This window comes from Mustelus asterias, chromosome 5 (assembly GCF_964213995.1).
Source record: "Mustelus asterias chromosome 5, sMusAst1.hap1.1, whole genome shotgun sequence".
Classification (NCBI taxonomy): Eukaryota; Metazoa; Chordata; class Chondrichthyes; order Carcharhiniformes; family Triakidae; genus Mustelus; species Mustelus asterias.
This window is the reverse complement of record NC_135805.1, coordinates 75,438,468-75,458,372: the sequence shown is the minus strand read 5'-3', so window position 1 is coordinate 75,458,372 and position 19,905 is coordinate 75,438,468. Positions and strand designations below refer to the sequence as shown.

Sequence of the window (19,905 nt, the reverse complement as noted above, 5' to 3'; positions counted from 1 at the left end):
CATAACTTCCCTGTCTCATTGGAATGTTGCTATGCAGAACTCCAGACAAATATTCCCTGAAAATTTGCCACATTTCTTCCGTACATTTCCCTGAGAAAATCTCTTTCCAATTTAAGCCTCCAATTTCCTGCCTGATGGCCTCATAATTCCCCTTACTCCAATTAAACACTTTTCTAACTTGTCTGATCCTATCTCTCTCCAATGCTATTGTGAAGGAGATAGAATTATGATCACTATCTCCAAAATGTTCTCCCACTGAGAGATCTGACACCTGCCCAGGTTCATTTCCCAATACCAAATCAAGTACAGCCTCTCCTCTTGTAGGCTTATCTACATACTGTGTTAAGAAACCCTCCTGAACACACCTAACAAACTCCTCCCCATCTACACCCCTTACTCTAGGGAGATTCCAATCAATATTTGGGAAATTAAAATCTCCCGTCACGACAACTCTGTTATTATTACACCTTTCCAGGATCTGTTTCCCTATCTGCTCCTCAACATCCCTGTTACTATTGGGCGGCCTATAGAAAACACCCAGTAAAGTTATTGACCCCTTCCTGTTCCTAACCTCCACCCACAGAGACTCCGTAGACAATCCCTCCATGGTGTCCATCTTTTCTGCAGCCGTGACACCATCTTTGATCAACAGTGCCACCCACCCACCTCTTTTGCCTCCCTCCCTGTCCCTTCTGAAACATCTGAAACCCGGCACTTGAAGTAGCCAGTCCTGTCCCTGAGTCATCCAAGTCTCTGTAATGGCCACCACATCATATTTCCAAGTAGTGATCCACACTCTAAGCTCATCCACTTTGTTCACAACACTCCTTGTGTTAAAATAGACACATCTCAAACCTTCGGTCTGAGCGCTCCCCTTCTCTATCACCTGCCTATCCTCCCTCTCACACTGTCGACAAGCTTTCTCTATTTGTGAGCTAACCTCCTCTCTCCCAGTCACTTCAATTTGATTCCCACCCCCCAACCATTCTAGTTTAAACTCTCCCCAGTAGCCTTAGCAAACCTCCCCGTCAGGATATTGGTCCCCCTGGGATTCAAGTGCAACCTGTCCTTATTGTACAGGTCACACCTGCCCCAAAAGAGGTCCCAATGATCCAGAAACCTGAATCCCTACCCCCTGCTCCAATCCCTCAGCCACGCATTTATCCTCCATCTCATTCCATTCCTACTCTCACTGTCGCGTGGAACAGGCAGCAATCCCGAGATTACTACCTTTGCGGTCCTTCTTCTCAACTCCCTTCCCAACTCCCTATATTCTCCTTTCAGGACCTCTTCCCTTTTCCTACCTATGTCATTGGTACCAATATGTACCATGACCTCTGGCTCTTCTCCCTACCACTTCAGGATATCTTGGACGCGATCAGAAACATCCCAGATCCTGGCACCAGGGAGGCAAACTACCATCCGAGTTTCTTGTCTGCGTCCACAGAATCGCCTGTCCGACCCCCTCACTATAGAGTCCCCCATCACTACTGCCCTCCTCCTCCTTTCCCTACCCTTCTGAGCTACAGGGCTGGACTCTGCGCTGGAGGCACGGCCACTGTTGCTTCCCCCAGGTAGGCTGTCCCCCCCAACAGCACTCAAACAGGAGAACTTATTGTTAAGGGGCACAGCCACTGGGGTACTCTGTAGTACCTGACCTTTCCCCTTCCCCTTCCTAACCGTGACCCACTTGTCTGACTCCCATGGCCCCGGTGTGACCACCTGCCTGTAACTCCTCTCTATCACCTCCTCATTCTCTCTGACCAGACGAAGGTCATCGAGCTGCAGCTCCAGTTCCCTAATATGGTCCCTTCAGAGCTGCAGCTCGACGCACCTGGCGCAGATATGGACGTCCGGGAGGCTAGGAGACTCCAGGACCTCCCACATCCGACACCGAGAACAACAAACTGGCCTCACACTCATAATTCCCCCTTTCTTCAAATAACACAGGAAACAACGAAGAACTAAACCTACCCTGCCTCGCCCGTTTCCGCCTAAGCCCGTTGAGCCAAAGCCCTTCAGCCTTCACTCTGGTCCCTCTCACTCCGCCGCCCGCTCACAACACTGCCCGCTGGATAGAGCGGCCTGCTTTTCAAAGGGAAAAAAAAACTTCCCAGGTGTCACTGGGGCCTACTTCCGGTTTTACCCTCCCAGCTGCCTTAGAGAAAAAAAAACACTCCAAAAATAGAGTAATTTAAAAACACCTCTTACCCACTAGCTCTCCTCTCCTGAAAACACCACTCTAGCTGCTCCACTGGAACAATGAGATCGAACCCTCAAAGGTAAGTACCTTTTAAGGGAAGCCCCATTTCAGGGGGCAATAGATGGCAACAATGTCACCCTCCAAGCTCCATCTCAAAATGGGGTTACATTCATTAACAGGAAGGGAGTCCACTCCCTTAACATCCAGCTGGTGTGCGACACCTCCTGAGTATTATGCATGTCTGTGCATGTACCCTGGGAGCGTGCACCATTCCTACATCCTAAGACACTGGAAGATACCCAACATGTTTGACAGACACGCTTGGCCGAGGGGATGGTTGGTGGGGGACAAGAGCTACCCACTAAGATCATGGCTGATGGCATCTGTGCAGAGGCCCCAGACTGAGGGGAAAACCCATTACAATGAGCAGCATCAACAAGTGGTGTGTATGCCTCCTCAAGATGCGGTTTCGCTATTTGGGCCACTGGCGCAATGCTACAATATAGCCCCCAGAGAGTGGCACGGATAATGGTCACTTCTAGGAGGGCACACAGCGAAGGAGAAATTTGTTTAAAAATGTGATCAAATTCATCATAATTGACTGCTTAGACACAATTTACCAAAAAGACAGGCAGCCAGCATGAAATGAGTGCTGTGAAAGGCTCAGTGCTGCCAGGGAGGGCGGGCATCAAGAAAAGGGTGGGTGTGGGCTGGCACTCCTAATGGACCGAAATATTGCACAAGTGCATGATGACATCAGAATGTACACCCGATGTCTTCCCATGCAGTTTCACATGCTTCCGTGTGCCCACCCAAGTAACATAAAATTCTGGTCATCGATAAAATCTTGTGAAATGTACACATAATTAGAACATAGAACATAGAACAGTACAGCACAGAACAGGCCCTTCGGCCCACGATGTTGTGCCGAGCCTTATCTGAAACCAAGATCAAGCTATCCCACTCCCTATCATCCTGGTGTACTCCATGTGCCTATCCAATAACCGCTTAAATGTTCCTAAAGTGTCTGACTCCACTATCACTGCAGGCAGTCCATTCCACACCCCAACCACTCTCTGCGTAAAGAACCTACCTCTGATATCCTTCCTATAGGAGGTAGGTTCTTGACGAATAAATTTCAACACATATTTTTGATAGGCAAACGGGGAAGGTCACCTTGAAAAATTAGAATTTAAATGGAATAGGGAAGCAAATGAAGCTGAGAGTACAATTAGACAGATCACTAAAAATATCAATGCAGGTGGAGAAAGCCATAATAAAATCAAATGTTTAAGCGCTAAGATTTATTTGTAAATGGACAGGATTGAAAAGTAGGGAGGATATTGTAAAGGTTGCATTGAACCTTGATTTAAACACATTTGGAGTGCTATGTGTTCAGTTCTGGTCACCATATTGTAAAGAGGGATGAAAGCTATACATAGTGCACAGTGAAGATTTACAAGTTGGGAATTCAGAAGAAACTTCTTTACCAGGAGAAGACAGAGAATGTGGAACTTGCTATCACAGGGAGTAGTTGAGGTGAATCGCATAAATATATGTTTAAGGGGAAGCTAGTTAAATATAATGGAGAGAAGAGAATAAAGGTTATGTTAAGAGTTAGATGAATAAAGATGGGAGAAGGCTTGAGTAGATCATAAAAAACAGCAAATACTGTTGCTGTTGAGCCAAATAGCCGGTTTGTGTGCAATATCTGTCCCATATGATTACGCTTGGACGTTTCTGCATAATTTGAGAGATTTTGCACTGCAGTACCTTCTGCAGAGGACCTGCAACATGTGTGATTGAGGCATGGCGTATATCCTTATGCCAACTTGAAGTCCAATGTGCACATGCACAAACAAACCATCTCACCACCTTCCAATATCCAGTGTCCCACAACTGAGCCACTCAGAGCTGTTGGTTATGATTCTCAGACCCACTGGAACCAGATATCATGGCTGCCGCTGGAGCTGGGCCGTAGGTTCCATGAGGAGATTGTAGGCATCCAGAGGCTAGTGTTAATGGCCTTGGATGAGGAGATATTCGGGATATTGTTGCCATTTCCGCACTCAGTCTGCCCATTAGCAGTGGTTCAATGTGGGTGGATCCAGTGTGAGGGTGGCTGAATTCTTGATCATACTGGCCAAGATCTGAACTTTCACTTTTCAATTTGTCTGGATTGAGGTACGAACTGTTATTGAAAACCTATATTTGGTGGTTAAATGCAACAATTATTTGAGATTAAGCATTGTATAAAATACATTCAGGTATGTCAGCTATATCAATAATACAGGCACTGCAACTGTACATATGCAGCAAGTGTGCCCTCATCAAATACAGCTATCTCCTTAACCAGTCAGATTGGTGCCTATCATGGGCCCAGTGAGTAAAGTTAATGCAAATGGATGTCAGAGTCCTCTGAACCCAAACTTCCCCCACTAGCTGAAGTTCAGGATCAAACTGCACCAGGAAAAATAAAATGGCACTGCTGATTCCAGAGTTGTTGTTTCAGTGTTACCTGCCTTAAAGGATGTGTTTATATTGCTGAGTGAGTCTTTTTTCTTTTTGTCCTTTGAATAAATATGATTTTGTAGCCGCTGTCCTTGTTGCAGAATGCTGTTAGTCTTCTACACTTACAGGCATGCTAATATGATGGACAGGAAAAGATATGCAGGTCCATTCAAGCCTACTCCACACAAATGATGTCTAGAACATCATGACTCGACCCCTTGTTGTCCCCTGTAGCTATGGAATCACTTGGGAGATTAAAAAAAACCTGAAAAATCCAAGGCTAATAAGAGGAAAGTTAACAAAATTTTGCTCTATCCCCCTCAGGCGATCAGAATCAATGAGATCACTTTGTGAAGAAGATCATGTGTAGCATTGTTGTTTAGTAGTGTGCCGGTCCGCCATTCTTTGCGATTGTGTTTTATTTAAATGCAGGTGTGCGAAAAGCAACCAGAATCCCCTTTGCAGCTGCTGAAGTAATTCTGCTCGGCTTGTCCAGAGGAAAAAGATCTTATTACAAAGTAGGAACCCTCCTCACTCTAATCTACACTATGTTACTTGTGATTTTAAAAAAGAGAATTCAGTGCCCTCCTCCTATTCCTGCAACACCATTCTTCAAACCCAGAGGTATTTGCTGTTCCTCCACCAATTGCTTTAGGCAACAGTGCTGCCCCCCCCCCCTCCCCCATCCCTATTATCACTTCCTTCCCTGGAGAACTTGGGGGCTCCTGGACTGCTGGTAGGCTTTGCACAAAGACACAAAAAATATTTACAAGGGACACAAGCTTTTAAATAAAAGTTATGACCGCCAAGGTGCAATTCACTTTTTGCTTAAACATTTAAAAATTAATAAGTACCATTCTTTGTCATATGGTTTCCAGATAAAATATATTTAAATAATAAAATCTCCCTGGATCTTCCACAGGACTTTAACTGTCCCTGCCCCTATAATGGTGCTGATGCTTTTAAAGCACAGGAATTGTCCAAAGTACTTCCTTTCTTCAGGGACGCAGCCATATAAATACTGTGCTCCAAAGAGTGCCATGTGCCACCTCCCCCATTGCAATTAGGCCTAATTCAGGTACTGAGGTCTGGATTTTCTAGGGGCTGAGTCTGCCCAAGAGATTTCGCAACAATTTGGGATATAATAAAATTGTGCAGTTTACTTGTCTGTTAACTATTCTGCGATGCTGATTGAAAAGCTTTTGTTGGAATATGTTTATTCTTTATTGCAAATTGGACCTCCACAAAGACTCAAACATAAAGATTAAGCATCAGCTGTAACACAGTTATGATTCTTAATGAACTCCAGAAGGATTTTCCGTATCCCAGGTAAAATGAGGTCAGGATTTGAAACACCATTTTCCAACAAGTATCGACCTTCCTCTCTCCCTTTTTCTGAGCACATAGACCTCCTCCAAAAATTCAATAACTGACCATCTGGATAAAAAAAAAACATGTTAAATATACAAAACACGATTTTCTATAAAGGAAGCAAATAAAATGCAGCTTAATAAAAGTCAAAAACATTAGTTTAACATATATGGGATTACATATAAATTAGTACTAAAGATCTAAAGATGCTAATTAATTTTTACTAGCAAGAAAGAAAACAACAGTCATGCTTTGTGTTTCGAGATATTAAAACACTACTTTAATTTCTAAGACTTCATGGAACTCTTTCCTCTGCTAAATGTAAGCATTCACCGTGAATGAATTTGTACCTCAGCTCGGAGTGTGAATGAGACTATATTGCCAAAATGTTCACATTTAACTTTGTCCAGCAATTGCAGAGGGGCCATAAAGATGGCTGTTAAGGGAAATGTGAAAAATCATACTGGTGTACAAGTTGGTGCTCATCTGAAGTTGGGTTAAAGCAATTTGGGTTGAAAATATTTGTATCAAATGCTGAATCAATGGTTCTTCGGACGTTGTGAGTTTATGAAAGAAAGGAAAAGACTGAGTACTTAAAGACTGCAAATTTATTCAGTGACTTTCATTTCTTTGCTCCTCTTCAAGCAACCACTGAGGGGCACTGCAACACTGGAAGAAGCAGTTCAACGTTACGATTAATCCATCACTATGTCATATTTCAGCTGCATAAATTGCACAGCAGCTTTGAAAGTCCTAGAATTGTCTAGGAAACAACATATTTGATTTACACTTTGCAATTTGTTGTAATTTCTCTTTTGTAAGCAAGTTACAAAATGAAAGACAAATAACACCCAATTTTGATGTCCATGTAAAATTGCTCATACAAAGAGTTTCTTGAAAAAAAAAACTGCAAATTAAAAACTTCAAAAAGCACTTGATCATACTGATTGTGCCTACTGGATGAATGAATACTGCACAACTATACTGAATACCTCAACATGGAGAGGAAAAAAAACTGGCTTAATATTCCTTGCTAATAGAATTTCTGCTGTTTTTTTCTTTAAAAATGCTTTTTACTGTCAACTTTTTAATGTACAATCTTTAAAAATGGTGGAATGTTAACTAATTGGGACACTCCAAACATAGAATATGTTCTATCCGATCAAAGAAAGTAACAAAAAGAGTCATTACAAATTCAAAAGTGATGTTAAAGATAACCATGGTGTTCCATTCTAGAGATGATTCAGGTCTACAATTGCAACCCTTCAGAAAACTATGCAAGTTTATTGTGTCACTAGTCTGATTTTTCAAGACTCCTAGCAACTTACAGTTGTATGTATTCTTTAGATGAATTACATTGTGTTTCTCATAGTCTGCAGCAGGGATTTCCTGACATTTAGTTTCATATGCAAAGATTAGGAATTGTACTTTATGGCAATAATGGCATATTTGGGTTGTTAGCCAAAAGCCAATTAACGAACGAAAATAACCGCATAACTTTTCAATTGCATTATCTTTCAATATATTTTCTGAAATGTAGTGAACAATGAGTTTTTACACAATTTGTCACCACATATGTTAGTTTATATTACTTTGAATACTGTATAAAAGGTGTATAGTTACCCACCTGTCATTTTGTTTCCTTTGTATAAAATATCAAGCGCAATAATGGCCCAGTTCTCCGCTTTACTCAGGTCTGGAATAGATGGTGCCTTATCACTGCTTAATAATATTCGCTGAGGAAGATAAACTTGGAAGACATTGGTTTGATTAAAGTTTGTGGGAAAATGAGTGGCAGCAATAAAATCCACTGCATTGCCCCAGCTGACACCAAACTGCGCTTCAGGAACTGAAATGTACGTTAATCTGTCAAAAAAAGAACTTAAGTAAAATATACAATTTCAAATTTAGTACATTTACACCACAATTGCTTTCTGTTTCATGCAGTCGAATGCTTTTTAGAAAGTGTAAAGGGCTCGGTGGCAGAGTAAGTTAGAAATATTGGCGTTTGAAAACCTCTGGGAATAATCAAAATTAAGTGGAAGAGGAGCGCACAAGTATGAGTAAGCACTGAGGACTGCTATACAGGGGTGGATCCACAGCAAGCAAAGAGCTATGTTCACAGCAAGATAGGGATAGACAGAGAGCACTAAAACAACATGCTCATGGGAACAACTACCTACTTAGATTGCAGGATCACCATAGAATGATAGAGTGGTTACTGCGCAGAAAGAGATCATTCAGCTCATTGAGTGTTCGCTGACTTTCTGCAGAACAACTCAGCTAGTCCCATTACTCTGGCATTTCCCCATAGTCCTAGAACATCTTTCACCTTCAGGATGCTTATTTAATTCTCTTTTAAAAGGTGTAATTCAGGCTGCCTCCATCACATTCCAGATCCTAAGCACTTGCTGCATAAAGATGTTTTCCTGATGTGGCCATTGTTTTTTTTTGCTAATCAGCTTAAATCAGTGTCGGCTGGTTCTTGAACCTATGGGAACAATTTATTTCTATCTACTCTGTCTAGACCCATCATGATTCCAAACACCTCTATCAAATCTCTTGAGTTTCTCATCTCAGGAATACAACCCCAGCTTCTCTGGTTTACCCAGGACTGAAATTCCTCAGTCTTGGGACCAGTCTCACAGATCTTTTCTACACCCTCTCTAAAGCCTTCACATACTTCCTAAAGTGTGGTGCCCAATGGACACAATACTCCTGAACCACGATCTAATTGGATGGTGGTGCAGGCTCAAAGGGTAATAACCTACCCTTTGTCCCATTTCTCATGTTCATATGTCCTTATGATCATCAGTTTGGACAAATAAGTAGGTTTTAAGGAGTATCTTAAAGGAGGAAATAGAGGCAAAGAGGCTTAAGAAGGCAGCATAAGGCACAGACAACTGAAGACCCCAGCACTAATAGTGGAACATTTAAAATTGGGGCTGAGCAGAGATCTTGGAGATTTGAAGGGCTGGAATATGAGACAAGGAAAGGATGGGAAAGGCCCTAGATAGATTTGAAAACAAGGATGAGAATGTTTAACTTGAGGCATTGCTTTGGGATCCAATGTAGATTAGTGAACGTGGGGGTGATGGGTGAGCAGGACCTAGTGTGAGTTAGGAAATGGTGACGTATTGATAGAAGAAAGGACGATGTACTTGGACCTGAAGAAAAGCCATCCAGGACAAAAGCACTAGAATAAGTAAGATAAATTAATAGAAATAAGAAAAGGTTAGGAAAAAAACCTTTCAGAAAATTTTGGAAGTGCAGCTTTGATTGATGATACATGTGCTGTCCAGACATGATGCCAAACATTATCCTCTTCTGTTGAGATGGTAGGTAACAGCATGCTTTGGGGAAAATCCTTTGTTTTTTTTAGAACCTGTTAAAAAAATACTTGTAAGTAAATGCCAAGGCCAGTTTATTTAAGCAATTTCATTTTGTTATTACATTAAGATGAATGTAGAAACTACACAAATTTGATAGAGTGCGCATTTGTCAAAGCTATAATATAATCAACTCTACCTCAAATATTGTGAAACATCCTCAATTTAGCATCGATAGTGGTTGACGATATCTTGCTAAGGTATGAATCCTTTCTCACACCTGCAGCCCACTCTCCTCTCTTCACTCTCCTCCAATCACTGTACCACACTTCACACTACCCCCTTCTCCTACTCACCCAATCTGCATCTCCTATTCTCAGCACTATTGCTATTTTCACTTCTCCATCATTCGCAACTTCCACACAACATATAATCTATTTGACTATGGCAGTCACATCCTCACAAGGCTAACACTAACACAGTCCTTTCTTTCATGCAAACTAGGTTGTACACAACATAAGGGACCAGGCAAAAAGTGGAAGTGTAGAGCCCACCCATACATGCTTTCCCAACTCAAGGACATCCTCTACTGCTAACTGAAATATCATGCCATGTTGCTCACCAAGGTAATTTTATCATTTTCCTCCCACATTCACTGCAACGAGTGACTTCTCTTCCACCATCTCGACTCACCATGCCCTCTCTTATCTGAGTTCACTGCTCTTCTAACTTCTCAATCTCTCTCTATCCATATTCACATCTATCCCCTCAAGCTTATCATTTCATGTGACCTTTCTACTCCCTTTGTGCTCATTACATACAAGATATCATTGAACACTTCCTTCCATCCCTCTTCATTCTACCACTCCCTCACCCAAGCCCAATTCCTTCTATATCCATTCCCGGAAAAGCAAGTCCCCAGATCAATTGCACCCATTCTTTCCAAACCATCTAGCTTTTGTCCCTTCATTTCCTATGACATTTCTTCAGCTACCAATCTGTTGAATTACATCCTCACTTCTTTCTTTGTTGTCCTAGTCCTGATGAAAACCATTCCTCTCTCTTACCACAACCATTTCCCTGGTATGGCCATCATCTCTGCCCACTGTAGTGCAAAGGACATGGACTTGAATGTTTACGGCAAACAATTGGTTTAGCCATTCATTTGCTGATTTGGCTGGACTACATAAAGTACTACTGGGTTCTGCTCGCACCTGCTAAAACTGTTCACTATTCCAGGATTATCCTGGAATGCAAAGATAACCAACCACCTGAAATAAAAACAGAAAAGTTCAGCAGGTCTGGCAGCATCTGTGGAGCAAGAAACAGAGTTAGTTCTTTGAGTTTTTATAGCTCGGAAGAGTCACAACCAACCATCTATTTCTCTTTGTTAAAAGCAATCTTCTTAAATACCTCTCCCCATCTCCTCCAAGAACGATTGCAAGAAGCGAAGGGATTTTGTTTTTACCGAAATTGAGACCATCCGATCAGCTGTCTTTGCTGCTTCTTGGCCTTCCCTAGCCCACTGGGTCAACTTGCCCTAGCCCTGATCTCACAGCTTTCTTCAGTTTTTCTCCTATTTACCCTCTTATCTAAGAAACCCATCTCTTGCTCTCTTAACCTTATTCCGACTAAACTGCTGATGACACTACCTCCCTTTCTGATATTGTAAGCAGTTCCTTTTGCTTGGATCTTTGCCACCACCCCCCCCCCCCCCCCCCCCCCAGCCTCTTTCAAATATTGTCTCTCCACACAAAAAAACACTCTGACCTTGGAAACCATTTCCCCATCTCAACCTCCCTTTCCTTTGAATGTGTTGTCACCTTCCAAATCTGCCCATTTTTCCTCCAACACCTTGTCTGATTCCTTAGGTTTTGACTCCTGCCAATACACTGAAATGCTTCTTATCAATGTCATAAATGCCATACTGTTTGACCATGGTTAAACTATGCTTCACTTTTCTTCACTCAGAGATTGGGGAAGCTGTGGAATTCTCTACCACAGAAGGCTGTGGAGGCCAAAAAAAAAATCACTGAATATATTTAAGAAATAAATAGATTTCTAGACTCAAAGGTGTCAAAGGGTATGGGGAGAGAGTGGGAGCATGGCATTGAGATGAAGGATCAGCCATAATCATATTGAATGGCAGAGCAGGCTCGAGGGGCTAAATGGCCTACTTCAGTTCCTATTTTCTATGTTTCTATGGATAACTAAGGAGTAAACATTTTAGAAAAGGTGAGGAGAAATTTCTTCACCCAGAGAGTGGTGAATGTGTGGAATTCACCACACCGAATGTAATTGAGGCCAAAACATTGTCTGATTCAAGAAGAAATTAGATATAGCTCTTGGGGCTAAAGAGATCAAGGGATATGGGAGGAAGGTGGGATCAGGAAATTGAATTCGATGCTCAGCCATGATCATATTGAATGGCAAAGCAGGCTCGAGGGGCTGAATGGCCCATTCCAATTCCTATTTTCTATGTTTCTATGGATGACCACACCATCCTTCTCAACATCCAGCTGGTTGGGACTGCTCTTGTTTGGTTCCATTGTTACGTATTCAGTTGTAGCCAGGTAATCACCTGCAATGGTGTCTCTGCAATCATGTACTGTTACAGCTCCAAAAAGAAAAAACAGTAAAGCTTACTGCTGTGTAAAGCAATATCGAGAACTCTGGTCTCGATATTGCTAGTATTACTGATTTTTACCGGGATCTGAAAATTTGGAACTGGTTTTTCCTTGTGTGTGTGGAGTCCATCAAGGATCTATATTGTTCCTCTCCTATTTCTCATCTATGAGCTGCCTCTCAGCAGCATCATTCAAGATTTCCACATGTGCATTTAGCTCTGCTTTGCCAGCATTACCATTATATAAGTATTATGTTGAGATTTTTTAATACTTCAGTGTGCAACCTGGATATCATCTGATCCAATAGGATGAGGAACACTCTTTTGGCTTGGAACAGGCACAACTGGATCTCACACACCCAGGACTCCACACCCAGAAGGAAAAGCCAGTGTACTATATTGTACACTTTGGCATCAACTTAATGCCTGAAAAACTCACCAGGTATGATTCAATTTGTATACCATGATCTTTCAACTCCGTTTTGCACTGAACAAATTATCACCTATCTCCGCTCTGTGTAGTGGCATCATAAGTATTTGAATATGTGCAAAATTCCAGTAACTTGAAAAGTTAGCATACCTGAAAAAATGTTGTCCATTTAGCCATTGTATCAGGGATGAGTATATGACAGTCTGCTGTGTTGTAACAAAAATCATCCATGTGCTCTTCAGGAGGCAAGATTTCTATTTCAAAAGGCCATTCATCAAAGAAGCCTGCTTCAACTGCTCCCAGAAATGGTATTGTGGCCAGATAGTAATTCATACCTAATACAAAAACGAAGGCCAAAATATATGGAGGCCGTAAGTTCATTTTGATTCATAGAGCTTGATAAACAGTCAGGGCAGTAGGCAGCATCCAAATCCTCCCAATTCCCCATGCTTGAGCACAGTGCTTTTTCTGGAATAACTGGATATTAATGGAATGGAATCCTTTGCAAATTGTATATTTCCTAGGTTTCAGTAGATAGAGTCATGAGTCATAGAGATTTACAGCATCGAAACAGGCCCTTCAGCCCAACTTGTCCATGCTGCCCCTTTTTTTAAACCCTTAAGCTAATCCCAATTGCCTGCGTTTGGCCCATTCTGGGCCCTATTATAGAAAGGATATTATTAAACTAGAAAGAGTGCAGAAAAGATTTACTAGGATGCTACCGGGACTTGATGGTTTGAGTTATAAAGAGAGGCTGGATAGACTGGGACTTTTTCCCTGGAGCGTAGGAGGCATAGGGGTGATCTTATAGATGTCTATAAAATAATGAGGGGAATAGATCAGCTAGATAGTCATTTGGCCCATATCCCTCGATAGCCATCTTACCCATGTAACTGTCTAAACGCTTTTTAAAAGACAAAATTGTATCCGCCTCTACGACTACCTCTGGCAGTTTGTTCCAGACACTCATCACCCTCTGTAAAAAATTTCCCCTCTGGACCCTTTTGATTCTCTCCCCTCTCATCTTAAACCTATGCCCTCTAGTTTTAGACTCGTCTACCTTTGGGAAAAGATATTGACTATCTAGCTGATCTATTCCCCTCATTATTTTATAGACCTCTGTAAGATCACCCCTAAGCCTCCTACGCTCCAGGGATAAAGTCCCAGTCTATCCAGCCTCTCCTTATAACTCAAACCATCAAGTCCCGGTAGCATCCTAGTAAATCTTTTCTGCACTCTTTCTAGTTTAATAATATCCTTTCTATAATAGGGTGACCAGAACTGTACCCAGTATTCCAAGTGTGGCCTTACCAATGTCTTGTACAACTTCAACAAGACGTCCCAACTCCTGTATTCAATGTTCTGACTAATGAAACCAAGCACGCTGAATGACTTCTGTGACTCCACTTTCAAGGAGCTATGAATCTGTTCCCCTACATCTCTTTCTTCTATGATTCTCCCCAGCTTCCTACCATTAACTGAGTAAGTCCTGCCCTGGTTCGATCCACCAAAATGCATCACCTCACATTTATCTAAATTAAACTCCATCTGTCATTCGTCAGCCCACTGGCCCAATTGATCAAGATCCTGTTGCAATCCTAGGTAACCTTCTTCACCGTCCACTATGCCACCAATCTTGGTGTCATCTGCACACTGCTGGTCACAGGCCTCCAGTTTGAAAAACAACCCTCTACACCACCCTCTGTCTTCTGTCATCAAGCCAATTTTGTATCCATTTGGCTACCTCACCCTGGATCCCATGAGATTTAACCTAATGCAACAACCTACCATGCGGTACCTTGTCAAAGGCCTTGCTAAAGTCCATGTAGACAACATCAACTGCACAACCCTCATCTACCTTCTTGGTTACCCCTTCAAAAAACTCAATCAAATTTATGAGACATGATTTTCCACTCACAAAGCCACGCTGACTGTCCCTAATCAGTCCTTGCCTCTCTAAATACCTGTAGATTCTGTCTCTCAGAATACCTTCTAACAACTTACCCACTGGAGGTGTGAGGCTCACCCGCCTGTCATTCCCAGGCTTTTCCCTGCAGCACTTTTTAAACAAAGGCACAAAATTTGCCACTCTTCAATCTTCAGGTACCTTACCTGTGGCTATTGATGATTAAGATATCTCTGCTAGAGGACCCGCAATTTCCTCCATTGCCTCCCACAATGTCCTGGGATACAGATCATCAAGTCCCGGAGATTTGTCTACCTTGACGTGTTTTAAGACTTCCAGCACCTCCTTCTTTGTTATATGTACACTCCTCACTCCTCACTCTTTATTTCCCCAAGTTCCCCAAGTCCATGCCTTTCTCAACAGTAAATACTGATGAGAAATATTCATTTAGAATCTCACCCATCTCTTGTGGATCCGCACTTTTAAGATCTTGTGGATCCTTAAGAGGCCCTACTCTCTCCTTAGTTACTCTTTTGTCCTTTTATGTATTTGTAGAATCTCTTTGGATTCTCCTTTGCCTTATGTGTCAAAGTAATCTCGTGTCCCTTTTTGCCCTCCTGATTTCTCTCTTAACTCTACTACAACACCCTTTATACTTTCAAGGGATCCACTTGATCCCAGCTGCCTATCCATGTCATGTGCCTCCTTCTTCTTCTTGACCAGGGCTTCAATATCCCGAGTCATCCAGGCTTCCCTACTTCTACCAGCCTTGCCCTTCACTCTAAGAGGAATGTGCTTACTCTGAACCCTGGTTAACAAACTTTTGAAAGCCTCCCACTTACCAGACGTCCCTTTGTCTTCCCACAGACTCCCCCAATTAACCTTTGAAAGTTCCTACCTGATACCATCAAAATTGGCCTTGCCCCAATTTAGAATTTTAGCTTTTGGGCCAGACCTATCATTCTCCATAGCTACTTTAAAACTAATGGAGTTATGCTCACTGGTCCCAAAGTGATCCCTCACTAACGCTTTTGTCACCAGCCTTCCTTATTTCCCAAGAGGAGGTCAGGTTTTGCCCCCTCTCTAGTTGGGCCATCCACATACTGAATGAGAAATTCCTCCTGAATACACTCAACAAATTTCCCTCCATCCAACCCGCTAATACTATGGCTGTCCCAGTTAATGTTGGGAAAGTTAAAATCCCCTACTATTACCACCCTATTTTCCTTGGAGCTCTGCAATCTCCTTACATATTTGCTCCTCAATTTCCCGCTATTTGGGGGCCTATAGTACAATCTTACCAAAGTGATTTCCCCCTTCTTATTTCTCAGTTTTACCCATATAGGCTCAGTGGCCGAACCCTCGGATATAATCCCTCTCAGTACTGCCGTGATCAAAAGTGCAACTCCCCCTCCTCTCTTACCTCCTGTTCTATCTTTCCTATAGCATCTGTACCCTGGAACATTGAGCTGGCAGTCCTGTTCCTCCCTTAGCCATGTTTCAGTAATAGTTATAATATCCCAGTCCCATGCACCCATCCATGCCCTGAGTTCATCTTCCTTGCCTGTCAGGCCTCTTGCATTGAAATACATGCAGTTTAATCTGGACTTCCCTTGCTCTCTGCTCTGCTTTTGCCTGACCTGCCTAGTACTAGGATTACAGACACTGCTTTTACTATTTAATGTACTTTACTATTTAATGTACTAATGGCCGAGTGAGGGAACCATGGTTCACGAAAGAGGTGGAATGTCTTGTGAAAAGGAAGAGGGAAGCTTATGTAGGGATGAGGAAACAAGGTTCAGATGGCTCGATTGAGGGTTACAAGTTAGCAAGGAATGAGCTGAAAAAGGGGCTTAGGAGAGCTAGGAGGGGACACGAGAAGTCCTTGGCGGGTCGGATCAAGGAAAACCCCAAGGCTTTTTACTCTTATGTGAGGAATAAAAGAATGACCAGGGTGAAGTTAGGGCGGGTCAAGGACAGTAGTGGGAACTTGTGTATGGAGTCAGTAGAGATAGGCGAGGTGATGAATGAATACTTTTCTTCAGTGTTCACCAAGGAGAGGGGCCATGTTTTTGAGGAAGAGAAGGTGTTACAGGCTAATAGGCTGGAGGAAATAGATGTTCGGAGGGAGGATGTCCTAGCAGTTTTGAATAAACTGAAGGTCAATAAGTCCCCTGGGCCTGATGAAATGTATCCTAGGATTCTTTGGGAGGCAAGGGATGAGATTGCAGAGCATTTGGCTTTGATCTTTGGGTCCTCGCTGTCCACGGGGATGGTGCCAGAGGACTGGAGAATGGCGAATGTTGTTCCTCTGTTTAAGAAAGGGAATAGAAATGACCCTGGTAATTATAAACCGGTTAGTCTTACTTCGGTGGTTGGTAAATTGATGGAAAAGGTCCTTAGAGATGGGATTTACGACCATTTAGAAAGATGCGGATTAATCCGAGATAGTCAGCACGGATTCGTGAAGGGCAAGTCGTGCCTCACAAATTTGATTGAATTTTTTGAGGAGGTAACTAAGTGTGTTGATCAAGGTTGGGCAGTTGATGTCATATACATGGATTTTAGTAAGGCGTTTGATAAGGTCCCCCATGTCAGCTTATGATGAAAGTGAGGAGGTGTGGGATAGAAGGAAAGTTGGCCGATTGGATAGGTAACTGGCTGTCTGATCGAAGACAGAGGGTGGTGGTGGATGGAAAATTTTCGGATTGGAGGCAGGTTGCTAGCGGAGTGTCGCAGGGATCAGTGCTTGGTCCTCTGCTCTTTGTGATTTTTATTAATGACTTAGAGGAGGGGGCTGAAGGGTGGATCAGTAAATTTGCTGATGACACCAAGATTGGTGGAGTAGTGGATGAGGTGGAGGGCTGTTGTAGGCTGCAAAGAGACATAGATAGGATGCAAAGCTGGGCTGAAAAATGGCAAATGGAGTTTAACCCTGATAAATGTGAGGTGATTCATTTTGGTAGGACTAATTTAAATGTGGATTACAGGGTCAAAGGTAGGGTTCTGAAGACTGTGGAGGAACAGAGAGATCTTGGGGTCCATATCCACAGATCTCTAAAGGTTGCCACTCAAGTGGATAGAGCTGTGAAGAAGGCCTATAGTGTGTTAGGTTTTATTAACAGGGGGTTGGAGTTTAAGAGCCGTGGGGTTATGCTGCAACTGTTCAGGACCTTGGTGAGACCACATTTGGAATATTGTGTGCAGTTCTGGTCACCTCACTATAAGAAGGATGTGGAAGCACTGGAAAGAGTGCAGAGGAGATTTACCAGGATGCTGCCTGGTCTGGAGGGTAGGTCTTATGAGGAAAGGTTGAGGGAGCTAGGGCTGTTCTCTCTGGAGCGGAGGAGGCTGAGGGGAGACTTAATAGAGGTTTATAAAATGATGAAGGGGATAGATAGAGTGAACGTTCAAAGACTATTTCCTCGGGTGGATGGAGCTATTACAAGGGGGCATAACTATAGGGTTCATGGTGGGAGATGTAGGAAGGATATCAGAGGTAGGTTCTTTACGCAGAGAGTGGTTGGGGTGTGGAATGGACTGCCTGCAGTGATAGTGGAGTCAGACACTTTAGGAACATTTAAGCGGTTATTGGATAGGCACATGGAGCACACCAGGATGATAGGGAGTGGGATAGCTTGATCTTGGTTTCAGATAAAGCTCGGCACAACATCGTGGGCCGAAGGGCCTGTTCTGTGCTGTACTGTTCTATGTTCTATGTACTCTCTTTAATGTCTGTGGTGTCGTCAACCTTCTCTTCTGTCTCCCTACTGCTTTGGGTCCCACCCCCTTGCCAAACTAGTTTAAATCCTCCTGAGTGGCTCTAGCAAATCTAAGATAGAATGATTCAATGAGAGTCTCTCTGGGGAAGTGTAGAGAGGTGAAGTTATTTCTCTATATCCATGACAAAACAGTTATGTTTGAGTCAGATTATGTAATCCCTGGTGTGCCTGTGCATGTGTGTCAGATATATGTGTCCAAGAGAGGCTGTGGAGGAGTACAACAATGCCGGGCATCATTTTTAAATGAGCAGGCTGAGTTTCTGACTCTTGTACTTTTCCTTTTCCCAATTCTCTGTATCTTACTTCTTTCCATTCGTTTTAACTTATTTTCCAATTCTAATTCCAATTTTTATTTCTTATCTCTTTCTCAGTCTTCTCTTTCCAATTTAATTCTCGTTCCCTAAATCATTTTGTTGCAGGTTCTACCTGAATGCGAGTAGAAACACCCTTTTCTTCTTTAAGCTTCAAAGGATGAGCCAATTCTGCAATAATCTCAGCCTTCCTAGCCCCCAAGTTGATCCACAATATCTCTCCCACAGCCGGCAAATTATCTTTTGTCAACTGCTTCAGGGCACCAAGAGACAAGCCTGTTCTCTCCAAGAAGGTTTGAGCATTAAAAGTAGATTTCCCACTGAACACAGCAAAAACTAATTGTGAAAACTTGTTTGTTGAGATTCTGGAAAATTCCAGTGGAACTGTTTTACAGGCTCTGGAATCTATCCCAGACAAGTGCCAATTTGTTATGATCCCGACAGAGACCGATAACTTTTTAAAAATGAGCTGAATTTCCCAAATGACCCAAGGGAAATAATCAAAGGTCAAGATTTCAATTTTTCAGAACTTCTATGGTAGCAAACAAACCAAAATCAGCATAATTCAAACATTACTTAACAGGTAAACAAGAATCCAAATAAAAAGGTAAATTTTCACTTTAAATAGTCAGTGCAACAAAGGAACATTATGCACAGCTGTAGGCAATTCCCCCTCAGCATCTACAGCATTAAAAACCACAGCCTTCCATTTTTCCCCAGTGGAGATTCAGTTCCTTTACTGATCCAGGAGGTAGATCTGAAGCCCCTACAGACAGCAGTCTCACCACACCCAGGGGAGGGCTTTCTGACACTGATGAGCAGCCTCCCTGTTTGAACAGGAGGTGCTTTAGGCTGCCCCTCGGTGCAACTTTGTCAGCTGACAGTGTTTTCACCAATGAAACGTTTAACCACTGCTAAATTGCACGTGTTTTCCATGTACACTTCTGGCACTTAGAATTTTAATTATAATCACATGGGAAATGGCAAAAAGAGAGAAAGCAGAAATGACGTACAGTTCAGGGTATGACATTGGAAATGGCATGCTGCTGACAAAATCCCGGAGCCAATTTTCACAAGCCCTCGAAAGGCATATCCTTCCCAACCTTCACTGCTCAGTTCCTGGAAACTGACTTTTTGGTATCCTTTGTGAACTGTGCCATGCCTTTCCACCTTAGCTACTTTATACTCATTATTTCACAGTCCTTGTCCCATTCTCAGTGAATTCTCCCTGCTTCTTCTTGGAGATTTGTGTCTGGGGTCTTTGTTCTCCGCACTGCTCAAACACCTATGACTAAAATTCTCATTAGACCTTTTTTTCAAAGATACCATCCCCATAGCAACCCCAGGCAGAGATTAACTTCTCAGAAGTCCGATGACCTCATATCCATGAATCCAATTATCCCTCTTCCCAGAATTTTCTCTTAGTTTCACTTTGG

General features: G+C 42.6%; 1 protein-coding gene across 1 annotated transcript in view; it reads right to left on the bottom strand.

Moving 5' to 3' along the window:
- Positions 1-5,978: 5,978 nt before the first annotated feature.
- Positions 5,979-19,905, bottom strand: part of leg1.1 (liver-enriched gene 1, tandem duplicate 1) — a 28,766-nt gene continuing 14,839 nt past the window's right edge. Inside the window, exons 3-7 of the mRNA XM_078213557.1 lie at positions 12,671-12,805; positions 11,915-12,031; positions 7,713-7,934; positions 7,414-7,614; positions 5,979-6,151 (exon numbers count right to left, since the gene is read on the bottom strand). Of these exons, the coding sequence (XP_078069683.1) occupies positions 5,979-6,151; positions 7,414-7,614; positions 7,713-7,934; positions 11,915-12,031; positions 12,671-12,805 (848 nt within the window). The remainder of the gene's footprint in view (positions 6,152-7,413; positions 7,615-7,712; positions 7,935-11,914; positions 12,032-12,670; positions 12,806-19,905) is intronic.